At 43.1% G+C, this 23967-nt stretch overlaps 2 protein-coding genes across 2 annotated transcripts; both read right to left on the reverse strand.

The window, feature by feature from the left end:
* Positions 1 to 569: 569 nt before the first annotated feature.
* On the reverse strand, positions 570 to 3095 carry LOC137145562 (olfactory receptor 6F1-like). The gene is made up of 2 exons (XM_067536408.1): positions 2251 to 3095; positions 570 to 660 (listed from the first exon to the last, which is right to left on the reverse strand). Exons 1-2 carry the CDS (start codon positions 3093 to 3095, stop codon positions 570 to 572), a joined length of 936 nt encoding a protein of 311 aa, XP_067392509.1.
* An 18812-nt stretch (positions 3096 to 21907) lies between these two features.
* On the reverse strand, positions 21908 to 22867 carry LOC137145553 (olfactory receptor 14A16-like). The gene has a single exon (XM_067536405.1). The coding sequence runs from the start codon at positions 22865 to 22867 to the stop codon at positions 21908 to 21910; it is 960 nt and encodes a 319-aa protein (XP_067392506.1).
* Positions 22868 to 23967: the final 1100 nt, after the last annotated feature.

Below are 23967 nucleotides of genomic sequence, written 5' to 3' on the forward strand. Positions count from 1 at the left end.
AAGGCTTAAAACATTGTATTACATTTTACCTTTTTGTTTAAATTTGTTGTAAAAATGAAAAAAAAACCCACATTTGTGAAACAGTTCAAAATTTCAGTGTTCTTCATTCCAACAATGAATTACTTTTCTTTTTGTTTTCTTTTTTTTTTTATTTCTTTCTGCAAAAACTCTTTTTAACAAGTATGAAATTTTCAGATATAGATATTTTGGAATTTTCCCCCTCTTCCCTCCTTTTTTCTTTATCCTTTTCCCCCAACCTCATTTTTACCTCTAAATGTAATGGAATGAATGATACACATGGATTTATTCTTCTTAGTTTTGGGGGGTTTTTTACTTTTCATTTTTCATTATTTAATTTATTTTTCCTTAGGCCACACTTTTCAAAAGCTGAGGAGTCCCAAAGTGCTAAAAGAAAGAAAGAAAAGTAATAAACTGAACTGAAAATACCAAAATCTCAAAATATTCAATTTTGAGAAAAGAATTATTTTCTTAAAAACAATACAAATGACATAATTCTGAACAGCTCTAGTGATATTGTGTTTTTACTACATCAAATACATTTACTCACTTTACATCCCAATAAGTGCCTTTTCCAAGGCTTTCTTCACCTCTTTGTTTCTTAGAGTGTAAATGAAAGGGTTTAACAATGGTGTTACGATTTGAAAGAAAATAATTGTTTGCTTGACCACAGTTACTCCATTTTGTTGTTTTTAGTGTTCTGCTTTCTGTTGAAATCACCCTCCCGCTCCTTTTCAATATGTTTATGGTGCTTATCCCTGCCAAGGTCAGAGAGAAAGATTAACAGAAGAAACGAGGAGTCAGTTATAATTTAGTTTTTGTTTTTTGCAGTCTTGAGACATAGTCTAGACAATGTTGATAGATAAGTTGAAACCTTTTGCCCTTATTTTTATGTTATGCATATGTTTATAGTTAGAAGAAGTATAAAGTGTAACGTTAATAGTAATAATAATAATAATTTAAGTGTACCAATAAGCATTAAGAATTTATGCATATATAATTTCTTTGTTTGTGTTTGTATAAATATGCAAGAGAGCATGCCTTCGGGGTCTCACACTGACCACTTGTTGGGAAGTGTCCGACCTCTGCAGAAATAAAACTTGGAGACTGCCCAACTACCTGCGTGGATCTCTTTTCCTGGTGCAGGGCTAACGAACCTCATTTGGATATTTTTCCAACAATTCTGGTGTCAGAAGTGGGATTGCCTTGCAAACCGACCCTGAGTTCCTGCGCCAGCCAACGCCCCAGCCGGCAATAGGGTGAGTTCACCCAGAGGGCTTTTGGACGGGGTTTGGAACTCGAGGGAAGGCTGTAAAGCAGTTGAGACCTTTTGTAGTCTCCCAGTCTCCAAGGGATTCAGGTACCTGTATGTTTTGTGTTGTGTCTGTCCGGTTTTCTTAGGAGATTCCGAAACGGGCACTGTCCTTGACAGTGGCCACGCGCTGGGCCTAAGGGCTATTAAGCGCGGAAGTTCTGGGTGGCACAAGGGTTTTTGTGCATGGAATCTCCTCAGCTTTTCTATCTGTTTTGTTTAGGACCAATTATTGGGTCCCTCTCGGGTCTCTCTGGCAGACTTTGTTTTTCTTTTCCCGCAAAGAGACCATAGCTTATTCTATTCTGTCACTTTGTTTTTGCAAAATCCTCCGGAGGTGTGTTGTTTTAAAGAGATAAGCGCATCCCCGATTGTTCTGTGCACAGGTCGTCCACGAGGTATGAACGGGAGAAATAAGTGCTAGTTTAAGTACTAGGATAAGGACTCGGATCAGGTTCACTGACCTGTCCTTAAGAGGACAAAAGCCGAGGCTGTGTTGACACAGAGAGTGTGTGGGTGTGTGTGTGTGGAGTGATAGTGGTGGACGGGAAATGGGGCTCGGAGGAAGTAAAAAAATCCCCGAGGACAGTCCCTTAGGGACGGTGTTAGCAGCATGGGCTGCGGGTAATTTACCGGTACTAAAAGATATGAAGAAAACTCGAGTCCTAAAACTAAATACAGAATGGCAGAAATATTATTACAAGGATGCCCAAATTTGGCCCACCTATGGTACCTTTGATTATTGCAAGCTACAACAACTAAGACATAAGTTAGAAGAAAAAGCCCCGAGGCAGATGGATTATTGGTATTGCTGGGCACATCTCTCTACTGGAGCTTGCCCTGTAACGACAATGCCTGCAGTGAAGAGGGAAACTCTACCCCCTTATATTCCAAGCTCTTTGTTATTGAAAAGCCGACAGGAGTTCAAGGTGTTGACTATTTTGTTTAGATCCAGTGTGTGCTGTACAGAAGGTTTGACATACAGGAAAATGGTGGAGCCATACCAGATAATCACAACAGTGAGATGAGCAGAGCAAGTCGAAAAGGCCTTTTGCCATCCCTGTGCTGATGGAATTCTCAGTATGGTGGAGATAATATAAATGTAGGAGATCAGGGTTACTACACAGGTGCCCAGGAGGACAATGAAGGACGTGATGAAAGCCACCAGCTGAAGGAGTTGTGTGTCTGGGAAGGAGAGAACTATCCAAGAATCTAGGTCACAATAGAAATGATTGATGACATTGGGGTTGCAGAAGGACAACCTGGTTATGAGATATGCTGGCACACAAATAGCTAGGAAACCACACACCCAAGAGCAGAGGGCCAGCCAAGCGGACAAGGTGCTGTTCATGATGGTGCTATAGCGCAGTGGGTAGCAAATAGCCAGATAGCGATCATAGGCCATGACGGATAAGAGGAAACATTCCGTGCAGCCAAAGGATAGAATGAAGTACATCTGTGTGATGCAGCCAGTAAAGGAGATGTTTCTGCTTGTCCCCAGGAAGATTGCAAGTGTCTTGGGAACACAGGAGGTGGTGTACCATATCTCCAGGAAGGAGAGGTTGCAGAGGAAGAAATACATGGGAGTTTGCAGGTGGCAGCATGTCCACACTAGGATGATGATGGCCATGTTTCCCATGACTGTCAGAATGTACATCATGAAAAATTGCACAAAGAGGAAGATCTGCAGATAATGACTCCCAGGGAAGGCCAAGAGGATAAACTCGTGCACTCTGGTTTGGTTTGCCATCAGAGTGCCAGGCATGTGTTCCACCTGTCACAAAGCAAAAGATTGTTATCGAGGCAGTTAAATATATTGGATATAGCTGACCCTTGAAGTAGTGGTCAATTTGTGTCAGGGCTGAGCCCCGGCACCTCTCAGTTTGGCAGTTTATAGCCCCAGAACCTCGGGGTTTGCCGTACCAGTTAGGAAAGTAAAAATATTGCTTAAACACTGCCTTGAAGGTGTAAGTTCGCCATCGCAGTCTGTCAGGGTACCTATTACCGATTGCCGTGGTGACCTGGCTAGGTTATGGCAACTGTGAGAGAGGCAGGCACCTTCTCCTAGTGGCCTTCACTTGTCTAAGGGACAAGTGTATTCCATCCATAGATGTTCAAACCATCATCCTTTCTATTCATACACTTTGGGTCCTTTGTGGGCAAGCGTTTCATTGACTGTTTTCAGGTTTTGTTTTCATCTAACACAATGTTTTCATCAATTCCCTTTTTCACCAATTATATTTCCTTTCAGGTGTTTTTTTCCCTGGATGATCACTTTCCGGTGCGTCTGTGGATTTTATTTCCCTTTACTTCCCTTCTCTAATAATGTCAGCTCACAGACTCAGATCTATTTTTTTTGCTTCTCCTGACATGAAAACTCTCCTGTTTTTCCTTCTTTCTTCCTTCTCACTTCCCAGTCCTCTACTTTTATTCTCCTCTTCTTTTATTTTATCACCTCACCTCCTGCCCCAGCTTTACTTCATCCGCTAGCCCAACATCTCGATTTTTCTCCTCCTCTCACGGCTTGTTGCCATTTGCTCCTTTCTGGGCTATCTCTCCAGATCAAGCTTCCCTTTCCTTGTCCACCTCTCACCCCAGGACGGCATTCTTCGCTGCTGCATTGCAGCTGCAGCCGATGCTAGTGCCAGGGTGCAGGTTACTACACTTGACTAAGAGATATCCCGTGGCAGGAAATGTACACATCAGTGAAACCAGCAGTGGATACCTAGCTGCTATGTAGACATGCCCTGAGTGACCACATCTATTTCATAGACTCATAGAAGATTAACCTTGGAAGGGGCCTCAGGAGGTGTCTAGTCCAACCCCCTGCTCAAACCAGGACCAATCCCAGCTAAACCATCCCAGCCAGGGCTTTGTCAAGCTGCAGCTTAAAAACCTCTAAGAATGGAGATTCCACCACCTCCCGAGGTAACCCATTCCAGTGCTGCACCACCCTCCTAGTGAAAAACTTCTTCCTAATGTCCAACCTAGACCTCCCCCCCTGCAACATGAGTCCGTTGCTCCTAGTTCTGTCATCTGCCATCAGTGAGAACAGCCTAGCTTCATCCTCCCTGGAACCCCCCTTCAGGTAGTTAAAGGCTGCTGTCAAATCCCCCCTCATTCTTCTCTTCAATTACTCCTGCAGCAAGTTTCACGGGTTATTGGTACAATTTAGTCTCTTCTCATTCACTGTGGTTGTAAGTTAAGAGTAATTTCACTGAAGTGAATGGGGCTCATTCTCCAGTAACTCACTCCAATGCAAATCAGGAGTAAGTCTGCTGAAGAAAATGGAGATGATTCTCCACTTACACATCTCATTATAAATCAATAATAAGTCCATTGGCATCAATAAGGCAATTTCTCCTGTCCCTTACCCTGATGTAAATCAGAAGTCACTTTACTGACAGTGGATTTGCAGCAGTGTAAAATGGGCATGGAAAGAGACTCAGGCCCAATATGTCCTTCTATTTATTCTAGGGTTTACAGTGTAAGCAGAAAACAAAACAAAAAAAACCACAGTGAAATATGCTTACTTTGTGTATACCAGTTCAGTGATTCCTCACTCTTGCAAACCTCACTTGATGTGCAGGATGATTAGTTAGCTCCCATTTCCAGTGATGCACAATATATTTCATAATACAGAAACTATATTTAAGAGACAATCTGACTTTGGTCAAAAGAACCTATCTTTCCAGCGCTACTGACAGAGTTAGTCAACGCAGCCCACTTCCTTCACAGTCTGCGTCTCTTGATATCCTTGTTCCTTAACACACATTATATTGCTAGGAGGTTTGGTGTGTCTGTGATTCACCCAGTCTGATACATTGCAGATTTGAAGATTTCATAGCCAAAAGTTTCTGAACGATTCTGTCTATTTCTATATAGGTTAGACCCTCTTCCTCTTCAGAAGCTCAGCATCTGCTGGGAGGTTTTGCCTTTGGCTGACAAATGTATGGCAAGTGACAAGGTGGAGGAGAAACCTCCTTTTATATTCCTCCCAGCCCCTATGGATTTGTTCTCAGCAGAATTTCACAGACTTCCTGATAATGTGCTAAGCCAGGGCTGCATTTCGACACAGGCAATATTATTCATGCTTCATGTTATTACATCAAAATCTCACCTTTCACTGAGTGGGGGGAGGATGTTTTGTAGCTCTTGTGGTTGTAACAGAAAGCTGGAAAATGTGACCCGAGTGTAAGCAACACAAGGCTAGATCCACAAAGGTGGCTTTAGCTCAGCATTGCAGTACCTAATTTTAGGTGCCTGTGACACAATGTGCCCCATGTACACCCTTACGGTGTGATCAGTGTATCATTCATGTTCACCCTTATAGTGTAACTGTGTATTGTTAAATGCAAAGTGTGTCATGTAAGGTGTTTTTGGAACGCTCATGACACAGTGAACATTGTTGTTATGATAGTGTGCTTCTCGCAGTGTCACATGCGTGGTTATGGAGCTCTGCTACGTAATGTTCCCAAATGTGTGTCTCACATTGTTTGCAGCAGATCCAGGCCGACAATGACTGCAGAGTGAGAGCTGACGCCTTGCTGAGGCATGCAGATAGGAACAATGGACTGGCCTGAGGTCTGATAAGGTGATGCACATTTGACTCAAGTGAAGAAAGCCATGCCAGACATGGCCGATCACCTGACCAGGGGGTGGCGAGGGGAATCTGTTAAAATGAGAGGCATTTTGATCTCTGGAGCACTGTCCTCTAATCCACCTACAAGACAACACCAAGACAAACTACCTAACGGGGGGGAATCTGGTTGGGGGCCGACCAACTAGCCTATGGTGAGAATCGTCTAAGACTGTAAGGCTACTAAAAGTGTTAAGCTTAGTTTAGAATGTGATTTGCTTTTATTTCTTCCCGATCAAATCTGACTCCTATTATTCTGGTTTATAGTCACTTAAAATCTTTCTGTGCTTAATAAACTCAGTTGTTTGTTTTATCTATAGCAGCACTCGTGGTTTGGGTGTGCGTAGAGACTTTGTTTAGAGTGACAGAGCTGGTGCATATCAATTTCTTTGATAAATTGACCAACCAGTGAGCTTGCAGAGTCCAGTGGGCAGCACTAAATGCTGTAAAAGGGCAATTCCTAGGGTTACATCTGGGACTGGAGATATCGATTGGGGGTCATTCTACTGCAGAATCCTGTGAGTGGCTGGCCAGAAGCACTCACTCACTAAGGTAGGAGTCGTTTATCTGCAGGAGTCTGTGAGTGAGCTGACCCAGGAGTGGGTGGTTCGCACAGCAGGGCAAGTGCAAGGCAGGCTCCAGAAATTAGGTATTGGGGTGACACAACTATGTACCAGTCCAGATTGCAAAGATTAACATCACAGAGCCATGCTGCATTTTGGAGTAAGGCACACAGGCTCGCCATATGCAGTGCATGGGGAGAGGAAGGCACCTAAGAATGGGTTGCATAGATGCTAGAATGTGGCATGAAAAGCTGGCTAGCTCACCAAAAGAAAAATGACCAGGAAAGGAGAGCAGCCTAGACTCTGCCCTTCAAAGGAAATCAGGTGATTACAGCACTCATATGCATATGGAAGACCCCATTTAAATCCCTGCTCCACCTGACTCAGAGCAAGGACCTGAACTCCAGTCTCACGTGAGTGCCCTAACCACTAGGCTGTAGGGCTTTTGGGAGTGGGTCTCTCTTGATCTCGTCTGTTGCAGATGTTCTGCTTTTTATAAAATAGCTAAATATTCATTGGGCCAGAAAGAAGGAGAGAGAGTGAGAATGACTCTGTAGCCTAGTGATTTGAATATTCACCTGGGAACTCCAGGTTCAATCCCTGCTCCAATGAACCTCATCCCTGTAGATAATCTTGGTCAGATCAGTTTCTCTAAGCTTCATTTTCCTGAGGTGCTTCCACATGAATTGGAGCTATTAAGGTTAATGATCCTCTGTTTTCCCTCTTCTGGGTAGCATGTGTTATAGCCCTGACAGCAGATTGCAGACTCTACATACACTGATGGATGTAATAATACCACAATTTCCCAGGCTCAACCAGAATTCATAAATTATAAATAGATTCCTCAGTCATCAGCCCCAAAGAGTTATTTCCCTGCATCTCACTGATAACATGGAGATCATGGTTTAAAGTTTGATCACTTAGGTTGTATTCCATCATTTTGTACCGTGTGTTACCAATGTACTTTTAAATGATGCACTCTCCACAAAACGAGGGGGGGAAAAACCAAAAATAGAAACTTTATTTACCATTTAACAGCAAGAATGGGCCAGATACAAATACACAGAAGTAGAAAAGAAGAACTGAAATAGGCTTGGAAGAATAACAAGGGAAATGTGCCAAGATGCATGTACAACCAGTCCGAGATATTTAAATTAACCTAAGAGAGTTTGGGCCAGATTTTTAAAGGTATTTACGTACCTAGTGGGATTTTCAAAAGCATCTGGTTGCCTAACACTCATAAGTGTGCTTCTGATGCTTTTGAAAACCCCAGTAGGTACCCAAATGCCTTTTAAAATCTGGCCTTATAGCCCAAATGCCTTTTAAAATCTGGCCTCATAGGTATCAAAATCTTCCAGGTGACTTTGATAAGATCAGCCAAAGTGTCAAATGAAAAATGTTCAACAGTAAATAATGTTCATGTCCATTCCTGCTGTATAATAAGGATAATGTAACAACAGTTTAGTTACATACTTATGTTTTCAATATGTATTTCCCATATAATTTCTATAAAGCACGTAACTGATTGCATTATTAATACATTTGGCTGTTCTTCATGATATTTTCAGGGCTTATCTTCAGCTGGTGTGAACCTAGCATAGCGCCATAAGATTTACATCTGAGGAGGATCCAGCTCAAGTGTACTAACCAAACTGTATTGATGCTGGCTATGATTATTAATAGCATCTGGGTGCTGAACTCTGGCAGGCTTCCCAGAAAATCCCAGCCCTTTAGAGGCTTGGAACATATGCTTAGGAAATAGTGGGCAAGAAGCTGGATATGAGTCAGCAGTGTGCGCTTATTGCCAAGAAGGCTAACGGCATATTGGGCTGCATTAGTAGGAGCATTGCCAGCAGATTGAGGGAGGTGACTATTCCCCTCTATTCGGCACTGATGAGGTCACATTTGGAGTATAGTGTCCATTTTTGGGGCACCCACTACAGAAAAAATGTGGACATGTTGGAAAGAGTTCAACGGAGGGCAACAAAAATGATGAGGGGGCTGGAACACATGACTTATGAGGAGAGGCTGAGGGACCTAGGCTTGTTTAGTCTGCAGAGGAGAAGAATGGGGGGGATTTGCTATCTACCTTCTACTACCTGAAGGGGGCTCCAGGGAGGACGGAGCAAGGCTGTTCTCAGTGATGGCAGATGACAGAACAAGGAGCAATGATCTCAAGTTACAGTGGGGGAGGTCTAGGTTGGATATTAGGAAAATCTTTTTCACTAGGAGGGTGGTGAAGCACTGGAATGGGTTACCTAGGGAGGTGGTGGAATCTCCATCCTTAGGGGTTTTTAAAGCCCAATTGACAAAGTCCTGCCTAGGGTGATTTAGTTGGGGTTGGTCCTGGTTTGAGCAGGTGGTTGGACTAGATGACCTCCTGAGGTCCCTGCCAACCTGAAACTTCTGTGATTCTATGGTTCTATGAAATGCTCCTGAGAAAAAAGGTCAAACATTCCTTCCATACTTGTTACCCCTTTACCACCCCCGTACTTTGCCCTTAAATCTTTCATTTAGTTTACAAATTCCCCATTCCTCATGTGAACATCCCTTTTAAGATTTCTAAATTTCACCCTGTATGTTTTGGGGGGTAATTCTAAATTGTTTCTAAACCATTTCTTTGAATTTGCCATAATTTAAAACATCTTCCACCGGCATCTTATTGAAGATATCCAGAGCTTTACCAGTTAACTTTGCAACCAAAGTGGGGATTTTCTTCTCCTCAGGGATGTGGTGAATCACACACAGCCTCTTAAAGGTTGAGAAGTACTCTGCAATATCATCTGTCTTTTTGCTCCAATTTGTGGATTTTTGGAAGAGTGGGAATCAGTGGTGTGTAAGGGTTCTGGTTCTTCTCTAGCAAGTAGAGTTGGTGTTTTCTTTCTCTTTCCTTCTCCTTCATCGCTAGTTTTTGCTCGCTTGCTCGCTCTTTCACTTCAGCTTCTTGTTTCAGCTCTAAAGTCTGCCTATGTGCTACTTCCATAGCTTTCTTCTGGGTCCTCATTTCCAGTTCTTTTAGCTGCAACAGTCTTTTGTGCTCTTTCTCCTTTTCAGCTGCCTGCATCCTGCACAGTTCCAACTTCACAGCTACCTCACTTTCATTCATCTTTTCTGCTTTTTCTGTCTCTTATATTCCTTTCCAGAAATAAGCAAGAAACAAACAAACTGGTAACCTTCCCTTTAACTGTTTTCAGCCACCACACTTAAATCTCACTCAAAATCTTTGCACCAGTGTATGAAGTGTAAATCTCATTCAGAACAACATGCCGTGCAATTCACCCTGCTTGCTGTTCCACTGTGACAGGATCCCCGCCTCCCCTGGTGCAACCTGGAAGCTCTGGAAGCACTGTGCCCACTTAACTATCTAGCTTGGGTTGCCTCTCACAATGCTTTTCTGGTGACAAACAGCAAGCCCCTCTGGATCCTGTTACAACCTAACATGACAGCAAGTGTAGCCACAGACCTAACTGAGTTACATGAATGCTTTCCAGCCATTCACCAACCAAGAATGGATAGCGGCACCAGCCAATTTCCCCCAACTTTTCGGTACTGCACCCCAGAATTGTTCCGCCTTGCTCTGGTCAGCAATCTGCTCAGAGTAAGCTCATCATTTAGTCCACCCTTCCCTCGATGTGAAGAGAACATGCACCAGTCCTTGCTAAATGAGCTGAGATTGTCCAAACATGACACAATGTTTTAGGTAAAATTATAAAACAGATTTATTAACTACTGAGAGAGAGATTTTAAGTGATTGTAAGTGGTTGGAATAAAAGGTCAGAGATAGTTATCAAAGAAATAAAAATAAATTTGCAGTCTAAATTCCTGTACACTAAACACGATTTAAATTAGCGATGTCTCACCCTGACTGGTGACACAAGCAGGTGTGGAAGAAACGAAGCTTCACTCTGTGTTTTTAGTTGAGGCTTATCAGATATCTGAGACTCTTTTATTATTATGAAGCACAAGCATATGCAAGGGGAGAGCCACTGACAGAGTTGCCTCTGGTCAGTAAAGGGTCTCTGGCTTCAGGCAGATTTTCACATATATTTATAACAGTGTTAGAATCACAGCATTCATTCTTCTTATCATTAGTCAAGGTCACAGACATAAGCAAACTGCAGTACAAGCATTGTTTCAGTTCAGACTGTTACATTTTCAGCACTTTCTCACTCTCTGTTTTACCCCCTTCCTTTATCCATAAGACATACTTTTCTTGACCAAAGTTTAAGGCCTAAGCAGTTTACTTCAACAATTCCCCCCTTTGGTGCTGTATAGCACCATACTACCTTAAACATCCGCATTCATTAAGTCTTCAGCTTCTTTCTTCACTTGCTCATCCCATTCTTTTATCTCAGCATACATATTATATACTGCTGTTTTCTGTTCTGGGCTCAGCATACCTGTTTGCATTTCCTTTGCAGTACATTTGAAGCAACATTTTATAATTATTATGAATACTTGTATACACACAAAAATGCCAAAAATACCCCCAAATACAAGTAACACGATGTAGAAAATTTTGGACCCCCATCCTTCAAGCCAAGACCGCAGGCTCCATTGTTCTGTTTCATGGAGCTTTGCTACTTCTTTTCTAATGTGCTCGGCTTGTGTGAAGATGTCATGGGTGTTATTTGGTATGTAAACACAACATTAGGGTCCTATCAAGGCACACACTCCTCCCTTGCTTGCTAGGGTAAAGTCTAGGGCCATCTGGTTCTGCAGAACCATTTGTCGTATACTACCCATTTTAGTGGCTATGTTTTCAAAGCCCTGGGTAGTGGCATTGGTCACTTCTTCAAGCACCAAAGCAATGCGCCTGATTTTCTTGATAGTGTATGCAACTCCAAGGTGAGGCAAGGTGTCACCCCAATATCGTTGGGCCTCGGTGATTGCTCTTTGGTTCCGGAGCCTGCCCTGGGGTAGTGTGGGTGTGTACCTAATGTCAGGGACGATAGCTCCAATGTAGCAGGAGCCTTCCCACCACGGGGGTAATCTCTTATGGGCCTTATTTCCACAAATAAAATAATGACCCACTAAACCTATGTGTTCTTGTGAGTAAGCTACAGAGCTTTGCATTAAGTGAATGCCATAATAATTGATGTTCAGGGGGTAGGGAAAAGAGCCTCTAAAAGAGCTCCCATTCAGGGCTATATACCCTGTAGAGTTGATAGTAAAGGTAGAGTTACAAATGCTATAACCAACCTTTATACTTTTGTGGAGTGCATTCTTCCCCCACATGGAGCGGTTGGACTTAAAGCAGTATTCCCCTTGGGCCTCATAAGCTAGGCGGATGTATTCTGTTTTATTCCGACCCACGTCAGCCCAAGTTTGTTTCTTTCCAGGAAAAGGAATGGTAACTCCTTGTACTATTTGTGTGGTGTTTAACACAATCGGAGCCATGGATATATCTTCTCCAGAATGCAAGGGAACATGACTGCAAATCCAACAGTTAGACACATTTAAGTCTTTTCGTAGTTGGTCAATTACTTGTAAAAATGTGTTAGTACAATCCAAGGAGCGTTTTCTTCTATGGTCCAGTCGCTTAGTTTTTAATTGTACCTCAGAGTCATCAGGTTGTCGGCCTTCTACCCAACGGACCTTGGGGATTTCCTCGACAGGTGTGCTGGAAATCAAGAACCTTTTTTTTTCCTGCTTAGACCAAAGGAGAGCCATCCAGATAATGCCAATACAGAACATCCAGAAGATCACTAGCCATACCCATTTAGGGAACCAGTGACTTGGAGGAATTTTAAGTCTTTCTCCTGCGGTGGTAGGGTTGACGTTGTGACACATCCTCTTCGCTCTGGAGTAGCAAATCCTTTTCTAGAGCAGGGGAGAGGTTACAAGCACTTGCACCCTGCTCCTCTGACCTTATTTCTACAGGTGCAGAGGTTTTTTTACAATGTGAGGCATGTATCCAGGACTAGTGACCTCGGCACTTCACAGCAGTGTTGGTGGTGAGGAGTACCTGGAATGGGCCTTTCCAACGTGGTTCCAGGGCTGTCTTTTTCTGGTGGACTTTTACATGGATTCAGTCACCTGGCTGTAGATCGTGACATGCTTCTTGAGGTTCTTGGGGAAAGGTTTCTTGTACCTGTGAATGAAAAGCCTTAACACACTTCATTAATGCCTGACAATAAGCCAAAACAGTTTCATCAGCTAAATTAATATCCATCATGTGAGTTGATACTGGTGGAGAACTAGGGAGCCTCATGGGTCGTCCCATTAGGATCTCATATGGTGATAGTCCAGTCTTTCTGTTACATGATGACCTCATACTCATAAGGGCAAAGGGCAGGGTGTCTGGCCATCTGAGGTAGGTTTCATTGCAAATTTTGGCTATTTTATTTTTCAGGATGCCGTTTTGTCTCTCCTCTGCCCCTGCAGACTGAGGGTGATATGGACAATGAAAGTTCTGTTGGATACTGAGGGTCTTGCAAACTTCTTTCAGAACTTGGCCTGTGAAATGAGTGCCTCTGTCACTGTTGATAGACAGAGGGATCCCAAAGCGAGGGATAAATTCTTTCAAAAGTCTTTTGCTGACTGTAATAATGTCAGCCTTTGCACATGGGTAAGCTTCTACCCATCCTGAAAACATGCATACAATTACCAGTACATATTCATATGAAACACATTTTGGCATTTGAATGAAATCAATCTGAATATTTACAAATGATCCCCATGGTGGGGGATGTGCTGCCCTTTTTGTTATTACTGGTTTACCCACATTGTGAGCCTGACAAATAGGGCAGGTTTGGCAATATTGGTGAGCTACAGAGGGGAAAGTAGGGGCATACCAATCCCGTTTCACTGCTTCTATCATCCCCCCTTTGCTCAGGTGGGCAACCCCATGATGCACTCGATCAAAGTAAGGGAAAAGGACCATGGGTGCCGCCAGGCGGCCGTCCGGGGAGCGCCACAAATGGTCTGGGTGTAAAAGGCACCCTGCCAGTCTCCAATTCATCTTTTCACTTTTTGGGGCCTGATTCTGGAGGAGTGCAACATCCTCAGTAGTACCCATAGGAGACTGGACTGATGTGAACAAAAACATGGATGTGACCTGAGGTGCAGAAAGAGCCACAGCCTTAGCAGCAGAGTCTGCCAAAGCATTCCCATGAGTAATTTCATTATAAGGAATTCGGTGAGCTTGACATTTAACAACAGCAATGGTAGAAGCTAACTATAAAGCATCTAATAAAGCAGCAACATAAGATCCATTTTTAATATGTGAGCCTCCCGAAGTGAGGAAGCCTCTTTGTTTCCAGAGTTGACCATAATCATGGACGACACCAAAGGCATACCAGGAGTCAGTAAAAACATTAACAGATTTACCTTTGGCCAGGATACAAGTCCTAGTTAAAGCAAAAAGTTCAGCAACTTGGGCAGAATATACAGAAGGGAGAGGGTTACTTTCAATGACCTTGTGCTGGGAACAGACAGCATAGCCAAACACAAGATTACTTGTAGAGTTTCTTTGACAGGAGCCATCAACATAAAATACCCAATCCGGGTTCTGCAAGGGGTATCTTTAAGATCAATTCAAGGCATGGTGAGGTGCGCGGTCACAATTAAGCAATCATGGGGTTCACCCTCCAGAGGGGTGGGTAAGGACTGGACACCGGGTGAGTGTAATATGGCCTGCAGACAACAAAATAATTTCATATTTTGTTAAGTGAGCATTTGACAAATGCTGTGTTTTGGTTTTCAACAACAGGGCAGCAACAGCATGGGGAACAGCAAACACTGGCAAATTTACAGCACATGGCCTTACTAGCACCCCTGCTGCCCTTGGCACAAAACACAACCGGATAGCAAACAACAAAACAGGTCACACAACCCACTTACTACCCAATCGGTCCCGACTGGACCCGCCGCATCACTATCTCAAGCATGTCACAAAATCTTCCGTGATCTTCACTACAATCCACCCCTTGACAAGGCGGGTATGGTTTGGCCATAAACAATACACTGCAAATACAAAACACTTTTATAAACCCTTTTCAACTTATAACAAACATATATATATATATATATATTACAAATATTAACACAATCACACCTAACATCAAAACAATTGGGAGTAACATCAAACTTAAAAATGTGCTGGCTCTCGGGGACCAATTGGTAAACATATTATACCGATAATGTGTAATTAACTATTGAATATGGTGTGCTGAGTGAACCACCCCTTGTCTGTCAATTGTCATTTTGAGGGCAGCTGCTCTGGTGATCGCCTCAGCCTGGGCAAACAACCGTTTCCCACGCAGCCCTTCCCACTGCAACTCAGGGACCCGGCAGGGAAACATGATATACTTGCAGCCACTGGTGCGGTAGAGCAACCTGCAGGGTCCTTGCTTGGATTTTACAGATAATCAGCATAAAGCACAAAACACAATCTTTATTGCAGTAATAAATTCATGGTGGTGTTCTTCAGCTCTTTTGCTGATGCCCACTTTTCCTGAAGTTTTGAAATACAAAAATAACATTTTCTACCCCCCTTTGGGGGTGGCAGAATATTGCTTAAAATACCTCTTTCTTTCACAAAATCTTCTTGCTGATTGCAGGCAAAACAGAGGAATTATCTCCATATTTTCCTGCATCTGGCTGACTTTTCCACAGCCATACCTTTGGCTTTTAAAAGATATTGAATTTTATAAAGCATAGAAGTACCCAAAGGGTTACTTTGCTAACAAAAACATATCACAACAAAATAGGGTTTTACAAACCAAAAGTGTTAGTTTAAATCCTTAAACCCTTACAAATTTACACAATATACTTACACACACAAAATTTCTTCTAAATATTATAAAAATAACACTATTACCCTCTGAACATTTCCACAACTGTTACCTTTGAACATTTTCACATCCCTTAACTGTTTAATTCCCTTCAACTTTTTGTAGTATTAATTTCTTACAAAAGCTACCTTTAACTCCTCTCCTTTGCTTAAATTACTTACTTTTGCATTTTATTGACTATATTTACACTTTATTCCATTATTCTTGGCTGCCATAATTTTAACACTTCACCGGCAACGTAGTTCTGTGATTTAAAACCTTCCTTTTTTTTTTTTTTTTTTTTGGTATTTATCAGTTACTGTTTTTTTTACTGAGCTGCATTCTTAAGGTGGCGTACTGTGATTGTAAAACTTGAGCCACCAAGCACAATATTTGCAATAAAATCAAAAGTGCAAATGTGTGTGTGGGGGGAGAAAGAACACTAAAAGAATCTACTATATCTTCGGCCGGATACAAAGGAACATGCGGAGTGCTAGGTGAGCAAGCCTGGCCAGGTTTACACTGGGTCTTCAGTTCCTTTATCTGAATTTTCAATTTCTCTTGGGAGTCCTTTAGACTCCTTACCCAAGATTCATGCAGTCTTTTAAAGGTTTCCTCATACCAATCAAAATATGCATCCCATTGGTGACTGTAGGGCTCCACGGAGGTGTACAATTTTATCTAGATCAAAAGTTCCAATCAAAAGAAACTACTTACTAGGATCCTCTCTGGTATACCCATTCCACTTAGCCAAATATCTGCAAGTATTTGGCCATAATGTGTACACATATAAAATGCTGGGGTTCCCTTTGGCTGGACGGAGGCATCCTTTGACCCTCCGACCCCCATTTTCCTCAATTCACACGGGTACAATCACACAGGGAAAGTTCATAAAGGGAGTCCTGTTGCCAACAGGGCGCATCCGAGGGAAATGCCAAAGCACTCCAATGGTGTCTCCTACTGTGGCTTCAGGCTCATTACCGTGGATAAAGGGGAGGAAAGAAAAACAGTCATTCCCACTGGGTCACAGGGTTCCACCAAGCCCCATTGCGATCAGTACTGCCTTTTATCAGAGAGCCCGGGGGCGGCTGAACTCGGCTTAAGTCCTAGACCTGGTCAGCAGTTATAATCTCAATTCACACAATATAATCTCAATTCATACATCCCAGATGGTTTTCTCAATTCACACACTGGTTATGATCTCTATTCACACACCGGTTATAGTCTCAATTCACACACTGGTTATAACCACAATCACACAACCCCCATCTTTTACTCTTGACTAGTCACCTTTATACCTTAACCAGTATGACTGATGAGCCTCCTTTCAAAAAGTTCGGATCGCGTCAGCCACAGTTCAGGATTTCCAAACCCACGGGCAGTCCTACACCAAGCACTCCATCAGAGATTTCAAAAGGTCTCTTACCTTGGTGTGGTGCGCCGGGGTTCGGAGGGAGACAGCCCGCAGCCTGTGGGGTCCTGACTGGGCATTTAGTGATCCGAGTCACGGCACCAAGAACTGTGGAAGAACCGAGGCTTCACTCTGCGTTTTAGTTGACGCTCATCAGAGATCTGAGACTCTTTTATTATTATGAAGCACAAGCATATGCAAGGGGAGAGCCACTGACAGAGTTGCCTCTGGTCAGTAAAGGGTGTCCGCCTTCAGGCAGATTTTCACATATATTTATAACAGTGTTAGAATCACAGCATTCATTCTTCTTATCATTAGTCAAGGTTACAGACACAAGCAAACTGCAGTACAAGCATTTTTTCAGTTCAGACAGTTACATTTTCAGCACTTTATCACTCTCTGTTTTACCCCCTCCCTTTACCCATAAAACATACTTTTCTTGACCAAAGTTTAAGGCCTAAGCAGTTTACTTCAACACCAGGCTGCTATGGCTGCTTGAAGTTGGTCACTAGGAGGTACCCAGAGGCAAAGACTAAAAACTAAGGGCTGAGTCCTCATCCAGTTACACTGAGTTGAGTTTAGTTGGGGATATTTTCTCTCACTGGGGATACGGGCCTTTGATTCCCGTTGAGGTATCTTCATTTTCAGGATATGGCCAATGACACAGTTATACATCCACATTCTTTGCCCATAAATGCACACACAATGGAAACACACACACAATAATGCATATTCACAACACACATGCAGTTACACAATACTTTTCACTAATACACACACAGTGTTGTGTATTCACAAACAGGCACAGTAATGCACACTCAGAAACACACTCCCTTTCCAGAACAAACACTGACAATCACACAAAAGTCACACACTGTTTTTCAGTAACAAACACATGATATTGGACATTTGCATCAGGTAGGTAGGTACCCAAGGACTCACACAGGCCTGTAAAACTCACTACTTACAATGTAATCTCACAAAAAGAAATACATAAGAAAGACCTGCACTAGAAACTTTCTCCAGCAGAGCCTTGTTGGTTAGGAAGTGTGATTTTTTTTTTTTGCAAACAGCCGACTCCACCCTAGTGGGTCTCACGCTTCTGTTGCTTGTAGTGGGCCAGGGCATCTCCAGTCACCCTGTCTTCCCCGAGGAGGGGGTAGGGACCTGGGCCCACCAACTCTTCCTGGGTCCCAGGCCAGGGGCCCTATGAGAAGCAGCTATGTGCTGCTGGCACCGTGTTCCCAACTGCAAATTCTCTTCCCCTGGGCTAATTTTCCCCCTCCTTCTGGCTTCTTGAGCCTGGTACCTTCCTCCAGTCCGCTCCTCCACAGAATCTCTGCACTCTGGTCTGCTCCTCCTCACAACTCAGCACTCCTATAATATAATATAATATAATACAGCACAGCACTCCTACTCCTCTCATCTCGTGACCTGTCTGTTTGGGTCAGAGGGTTTTTATGGAGCACCTGGCTGGTCCCTAATTGGCCTCAGCTGCTCCTAATTGCCCCCTAACGACTCTCAGCTAAACTGCAGGGAACAGAGGCCTGAGCATTCTGAGGCTTCCCTATCTCCCTTCGATGACTTTCCTACAGCCTTCTGCCTTCGCTATATCACAAACATTTCTATCCCAGTAAAACCCTTAGTGGAATTATGGTTAAAGTAGCTTAAAAGTGCTTCTGTGGTGTGGCTTGTTTATCTCAGAGAACCAGTATAAGCTATCCCAGCAGAACTACTAGTCCATATACACTGGGAGACTTTGTTTGTATTGCAATATCGGGAAAGCTTTTCTAGGGTAGATCTGGCTATTCGTTGTCTGGTTATACATTCTCTTTCTCTCTTTTGCTCTCATATAAACACACATACATCACACACAGATTCTTCCCCATTTACTCCGAATGGGTAAAATTATTAACTTCCCAAGTGATTTAGGTACCTAAATCTCATTTTCAAAAGTGACTTTGGCACATATAAATATAAAACGCCCAGATTTTGATAGCTATTTAGGTGCATAAGGGAGATTATCGAAAGCACCCAGGTGCTTGAAATCCATGGTGCCTAGGTTTGTCCTTTAAAATCGCACAAGGCACTTTTGAAAATGGAACCTTGATTCTCTAAGGGTACGTCTATGCCAACCCCAGATCGATCTTTGAGCAGTCAGTGTAGACCCACTCAATCGATCAGGAAGTCGACACAGTAAATCCATTCCTTCAAGTGGCATAGCACTGCATTGTCGGGAACGCGGTTCCCATCGGCTCAGTGCAGTGAAGATGGCGCACAGAAGGGAAGCACAGCAGTCGACGCGAGTTACGCAAGCTATTCTGCGTAGCTTGCGTAACTCCCATCGACTGCCATTGAATTTCCAAGTAAGTGTAGACCAGGGCTTAGTCATTGATGTGCTTTTGCAAAAGGGGTCCTCACTATGTGACAACCAGCAGCCAGAGGCGTATTGCAGCAGGTCTCAGATGATCAAATAGCAGTTGAAGGACATGACAACGAGGTGGAAGAGGTCATTGAAGCCCACCAAGAAACAGAAGTAGAGTTGGGTGTGAAAACTAGGAAGAAACTGGTCCTCCGATTGCTCGCCCCGTTGGTCAACATCTTGGGGATGACAATGCTGGTGAGCGGGACCTCCAGGAGGTTGGGGATGAAGGGACATAACGGGCTGGTGAGTCTGCAGAAGAAGGCCCAGGGATTCTGGCTTCACAATAATCTTGTTATTTTATGTAAAGAATTCAGACCACAGAAGGAGAGAGTAATTCCAGTGCACCAATTGTAGTTTTATTTGACTGGGAAAGGAGAGAAATGGGGACACTGTCAGCTTCTGATTCAGTTTGGTGTTAGCCTTAAGCCATATCCATAACCCTAACCCATAAACCAGCTGGGATTTAAGCATGAGTTCATCTTTAAAACTTGAATGGGGCCAATCTGATGTTTAAAGTGAAGAATGGGCTGAAGTGACTTGTGGGATCAGGGCCTTTGCACAGGATACTCAAAGTGAGTGTTAAATTCATAATCACAGGTATTTGGACCACATCGTCCAAATTACGTGTAAATTCTCAGAGATCTATTGACATCAATAGAACCAGGATAAATTAAACCCGTTGAGAATTGGCCCCTTGATGTTTCAGGAACCTGAGTGTGAAACTTCCATTTATTTAGAGAAGCAAAGCAGAGCATATTTAAAATGTATCCAGTGTAAACAGCTCAAAGCTCAAACACCGAGTCCTTATGATGAGCTCTTTGTAAATGAGCGATGGAGTAAGATATAGTCATAAAAAACCTTGTTAAATAATATTTAATAAGGAGTACTTATAAGAAAATTATGATCTGAACATAGACAATCATTAACAGGAAAAGAAGCACAATAATGTGCATGGAATAATTATCTAGCTACTTACCTAACATAATCCAAAATCAAATAGAAATCTATCATTATGAGGTTGTGTGTTAGGACAAGAAATGGTCCTATCTCCCCATTTCTCTATCTAATCACGTGCTTTCTCTGTCATACAAGTAATGTACACAGCCATGCACAAAGATGGTATCCTAATACTACTAACAGACCAACCTCTGAGACACTTTCTCAGCTTGGAAGTGAGTAGATCGAATCACGATGGTGTATGGAATAACAGATCAGAGCGTGTGATGGCACTTTTCCACCTTTACCCAGGCTAGAACAAAATGACCCCAGTCAAGTAACTTACACCAGGGTTTAGGTCTTTACTGAGTGCAGAGACTCTGGGCTAGAACCTCATCAGTGTTAAACTGATGATTGTAGTGGGTCTAGTCTATGTGGGTGGTGATCTAGATGAGTCGGGAAATCAGACCCTTATATCTCCATCACACTCACTTTCCCCAGGGAGCTCTCAGCCAAATCTGGATGATTTGTGTATATAGGTTATTGGCCAAATCCTAATCACTTTGAAGTGAAGGGCTAAACCCCAGTGACTTCCATGGAATCCAGATTTGGTCTCATTACGCCGAGTGGTGGAGTCTCCATCCTTAGAGGTTTTTAAGAAGCGGTTTGACAAAGCCCTGGCTGGGATGATTTAGTTGGGATTGGTCCTGCTCTGAGCAGAGGGTAGGACTAGATACCTCCTGAGGTCCCTTCCAACCCTCATCTTCTATGATTCCATGATTCCATGAGTTAGAGTTTCTTTAGAAAACACTGGGAAAAGTTTCTCTTCAAGGCAGTCTTTCCACCATAGCCAGACTGACACAGCTTTACATAGAGAATGTGGGTGAAGTAAAATCTTTCATTGGACCAGTTTCTCTAGATGAGAGAGATGAGCTTTTGAGCCACACAAAGCTGGTAGGGTCTGGGAAAGAAGAGATCTGTGTAGCTCGAAAGCTAATCTCTCTCCTCAGCAGAAGTTGGTCCAATAAAAGATATTACCTCCCCCACCTTGTCACTCTAATATCCTGGGACTGACAGAGATCCACTGCATACAGATTTGACATAGTCATTGAGGGTTAAAATAATAAATAGACACCACCTGAGTTTCTTTGTCCCTCAACACATCATCAATAACACAATAATATCCCAACAGTATAATCATTTCAGGAGGAACTTGGCCATGAAGAAACCTCTTTTGCACCCTTTATCATTGTGGGGAGAAAACCTACAGCTCTCTCAGAAAACCCCATTAAAGAGAAGACATACGGGCACCCTCAAGAGAAGTCAAATATTGAAAATCTTGTCTAACCAAACACTGACCATCTCTCCAGGCCTTCCCCCTTCCAAACCCACCTGGAACACAGATACAAAGAAAACTAACAAACAACTAAGGAAAGATAAACTAAAACTGTGACTAACGAACAAAAAACACAAAGAACAAATGTGCTCATATCTCTGTCAGAGTTTTTATCCTTAAAATTAAGAAGAGCCACAGACCACACAAAGGATTTTGTTATAGTTAGTATGAACAAGGTGCTCAGATACTATGGTGAGGGCAGCAGTACATGATAGATAGATAGGTATGTAGATAGATAGATAGATAGATTCCAGTCTTAATTGCATTAACGTAAACCTATAGTAGTTACTTTTTTTCTTGAGTTATATTTTCCTGGATTTTCACTAGTGTTAAAACCCAATACTTCATAAACAGATTGCACAGTATGCTCTCAGGGAGGCAATAATGTCATCAGATGATTATATTTATAAAGAAACACCGAAGGAAATTGCTACCGAAGGAGACATATGGACATTTTATTCTTGCTGAATAACCTCCAGCACATCCATTTACTCACTGCACCATAGATCTCCTTGTTCCTCATGCTGTAGATGATGGGATTCATCATTGGTGGCAACACGGAATAGAGAACAGCCACTAAGAGATCCAGCCCTGAGGCTGAGCCAGAGGTGGGCTTCAGGTAGGCAAAGGTAGCAGTGCAAAGGAACAAAGTGACCACAATGAGGTGAGGGAGACAGGTGGAGAAGGCTTTGTGCCGGCCCAGCTCAGAGGGGATTTTCAGCACTGCTCTGAAGATCTGAACATACGACATAGTTATGAAAACAAAGCAGCTGAAGGCTAAGCACAGACCAAAGACAATAACTCCAACTTCACTGAGGTAAGAGTCAGAGCAGGCCAGCTTGAGGAGCTGGGGGACTTCACAGAAGAACTGATCCACCGTGTTGCCTCCACAGAAGGAGATTGTGAAAGTGTTCCCGGTGTGTAGCGCAGAGTTGAGAATGCCACTGATCCAGGCACTGGCGGCCATTTGGACACAAGCTCCCCTGTTCATCACCATCTCATAATGCAGTGGTTGGCAGATGGCGACGTATTGGTCGTACGCCATGATGGTCAATAAGGCAAAACTTGCTGAAGCAAAGAATGAGAAAAAAAAGACTTGGGCGACACATCCGGAGTAAGAAATGGACGTGGTGTTCATGAGGGAATTGACCATGGATTTGGGGATGGTGACGGAGATGGAGCCCAGGTCTAGGATGGACAGATTCATCAAGAAGAAGTACATGGGGGTGTGAAGACGATGGTCGAGGGCTAAGGCTGTGATGATGAGAAGGTTCCCCATCAAGGATGCCAGGTAAAGCACTAGAAACACCACAAAGTGTAAAATCTGCAGCTCCCAAATGTCGGAGAATCCCAGGAGAAGGAACTCGGTCATGGTGGTTCGGTTGGACATTTTTTTCCTCAGTCCATTGTGTGATGGCTGTGGAGGGAATGAGACGGGTGATGGTTATGTGGAATCAAAGAAATAAGCATTACATTTATTAATAGAATGCTTGGTCTGAAACTGGTCATAGAAGGCCTGGCCTGAAGTTGTAGCCTGAAACTGAAATAGAAGGCCCAGGCTAAGCCATTAACAGAATGCCTCAACTGAAATTAGGATAAAGATGTTAAAACCCCACAAGAGGTCTCTGAACCACACCCGAGAGGCAAGTCTCTGTTATGGGCCTTAAGCTTTATTGAAGTGTGAACAGACTTCACCTGTTTTGATAAGTACCAGTACCTGCCCCCCTTTGTCTTACTGGCCCCATAGAAACTCACTCCATACAAATTAGCATTTGAACAGGTATTAGGTAACCACCCATCTTCGGGTGTTAGCCAGGGTCCCTGAAAACCTGATTGTATAATCAAGTGACTCATTGGGCTTTCCTGTGAGGGCATCTGGTGTGCCCCACTGTGCATTGTGATTGTCTTTTCTGTTAAGTATAAACTGTTATTCAAATTCCACTATACGATCAACATGTAAATGAACCTAAGCAACCCCTATATAAGTCTTTTGTATCTGGTAGCCAGGTGAAGTACATTTGCCCAGCATCCAGACATGCTGCTTGACTTCCCTATAGCCACCTGGGTTTTCCCTATGGCTATAGTATTCCCCATAGCTATGGTTATGTGATTGTGTGTGTCACAATTAAAGCTGCACCCGATCCAACTCTAAAATGTAGCTGTGTGATTCTTTTCCACGACAGTTAGGATTAGAGCTACAAAGGGAATGGGCCGGATTCCCCTTTCCCTGAGATCTGATTGCATGAATGTCAAAGGTGCAGAGCACTCATCGTTTACAATGACTAGGTGTTGTCAGTGCTCCTCACGTTGACAATCAATCAAGCGTGTTCTCACACTGGTGTACATTGGATCAGCTCCTTTAAAATCAATGGAGCTTTGTTATTTGACCTCATCTGAAGCTGCGTCTCAAGGAGTGGCTTGTTCAAATGCAGAGTGAAGGATGGAACAAAGTAAAAACCAAATCCAACAATCCTCGCAAAGAAGGGCCTT

The sequence above is a fragment of the Emydura macquarii genome, unplaced genomic scaffold, assembly GCF_026122565.2.
Source record: "Emydura macquarii macquarii isolate MOO-44397 ecotype Brisbane River unplaced genomic scaffold, CSIRO-AGI_Emac_v2 contig_3571, whole genome shotgun sequence".
Taxonomy (NCBI): domain Eukaryota; kingdom Metazoa; phylum Chordata; order Testudines; family Chelidae; genus Emydura; species Emydura macquarii.